Source organism: Equus quagga, chromosome 11 (assembly GCF_021613505.1).
Source record: "Equus quagga isolate Etosha38 chromosome 11, UCLA_HA_Equagga_1.0, whole genome shotgun sequence".
NCBI classification, from domain to species: Eukaryota; Metazoa; Chordata; class Mammalia; order Perissodactyla; family Equidae; genus Equus; species Equus quagga.
The window spans coordinates 67,562,159-67,564,168 of NC_060277.1; the positions used below are offsets into that span (position 1 = coordinate 67,562,159).

Here is a 2,010-nt window from a genome sequence, read left to right on the forward strand (position 1 = left end):
GGAATTGCTGGGTCTTAGGGTTTGCCTAAAACTATGAAAAACTACCTAACTCTTGCATATTCCTATATGATTTCAAAACTGTTTTTTCAATCACCTCCTTGGCACGGGGAGCGCTAGTTGTCCAAACCAGCACCTGACCATTTCTGAGTGACCTTGATCTTGAGAGGGCCTGGCTTCAAGCCCCAGATTCCCGATGGCAATAAACGTGCCTCTTACTCACTGAAAGGAATCCCTTCTGTGGAGGACATCAGCGTCTATTATCTTTATTGCCCCTGCCTCATGTTAATCATCACAAGAAAGAGGATTGCACTGAGCTACCCTATCTCGGACAAAGATCTCCCAGCTGAGCACAGATTTGCTCACCTAGGAAAGTCATTTATGAGGGGGAAGGTTGGGGAGGGGAGTGGACGAGCCTGTTTGCACTCTCTAAGGCACACCAGCTGTCTGAGGATATTAACTGCTCAAAAAACTCAAGTCTGTATATAGGTCCTCCCTGAATGTTGGCAGGATTTGGTGCAAAAGTACAAATAGATGCCACACGTCTACCTAGATTATTTTAAATTATAAATCACTCCAAATAACTGTTAACCTTAATATATGGTATTCTTCTAGCTTGACAAATATACATTTTTAATGATGTGGAAGACCAGGCTCAAATTTAGAATTCCTGGACTCGTTGGATTTATGCACTTGAATGAGGTGGGAAGGGGAGTGCCGGCTCTGGCCCGTGGCCCACCTGCTTTCTTTTCCAGCCTCTGTCTTGCACTAGGCATCTGGGGACACAGCGGTCCAATGTCCAAGAGCTGTGCCACCTCCAAACACAGCTGCCCCTTAGCCACTTTTAGGGATGACCAGACTCTGCCCTAGAGAGGATGGACCTGGGGAAGAGGCTACAGCCTCCAGAGGTTGAGGGAGAGAATTCTGAGACCATGGGTCCCCAGAACTTGGTCCTGAAGGAGGGCCACAGGCGCCAGGTGGGCACGTTGTCCCCTGGACTCTCTGGAATAATCACCCTGTGGGACGAGTGTGGCCAGAGCGGGGTTAGAGGGCAGCCTCTGACAACGGGGCCCAGGGCAGGCTTTCCTGCCCAGGTCTACGGGCAGCACCGTCTGCAGATGCTCTCTCCTCTCCCCTCACGAGGGCAGGGACTGTGTTTGGCTGTATCCTCAGTACCTACGACAGTGCCTGCCGCCTAAAGTCATGTCGTACGTATATAGACGCTTAATGGAAAGTACGTCGGAAACAGTTCCTCCCGTTTTGCCTCATTTAAGCTCTTCTGAGCCGTGAAAGAGATGAAGGCTGTGAGGCACAAAGAGCTTAAGTGACTCGCCCAAGGTCACACAGCTAGAAGAGCCAGAGGCTGGATTTGCGCTCACTTCACCACCCCGCCTCCTCTCTCGTCCTTCTTTTTATTATCATGGTTTTTTTTTGCCTCTCTGCTGGGGCGGAGGACTGGGAGCCTCTCCTCTCAGCGACCGGGCCTTTCCCGCCGCCCCTCCTCCCCTACTCAACCTCGCTCCGGGGCCCTGGCAGCCAGCCCCGCTCCTCCTCGGGCCTCCCCTCCGCGCGCGAAGCCCCGCCCCCGCTCTGGGCGACGTCACGTGCCGCCCCATCCCCCCGCGCCTGCGCACTGCTTATTTCCCGCTGTCAGGATGAGGAGGCGGAGGTCGGCGCTCGGGTCCGTCTCTGCCCGCGGCTGTGGCGGCGCCGGCGGCTCCAGCCTTAGCGGTTCCTCCCTGGGCGTCGGCGGCGGCGGCTCGGTCGACGCCTCCTCCGCCAGCTGAGCCCGTGGGAGCTCGGGCCGCCGCTTCCCCGCCCATCCCCGCTCCCCGAGGCCGGCCGCCTGGCCATGGCGCAGCCGGGCCCGGCTCCTCAGCCTGACGGTGAGGCGCCCACCATGGCAGGCGTCGCGGGCGCGGCCTGCCCGGCGCCGGCGTCGCGGGGGAAGCTCCGGGCGGCGGGAAGGGCGCGCGCGGGCCCCGGGGGTGACCCCGCGGGGCCGAGGCGGGA

General features: G+C 58.1%; 1 protein-coding gene across 2 annotated transcripts in view; it reads left to right on the plus strand.

Annotated features, from left to right (window-relative positions):
* Positions 1-1,652: 1,652 nt before the first annotated feature.
* RABEP1 (rabaptin, RAB GTPase binding effector protein 1) overlaps positions 1,653-2,010 on the plus strand; it is a 103,924-nt gene continuing 103,566 nt past the window's right edge. For both annotated transcript variants that reach the window (XM_046676879.1, XM_046676880.1), the window contains exon 1: positions 1,653-1,883. In XM_046676879.1, coding sequence (XP_046532835.1) covers positions 1,850-1,883 — 34 coding nt within the window. In that variant the 5' untranslated portion in view covers positions 1,653-1,849. The remainder of the gene's footprint in view (positions 1,884-2,010) is intronic.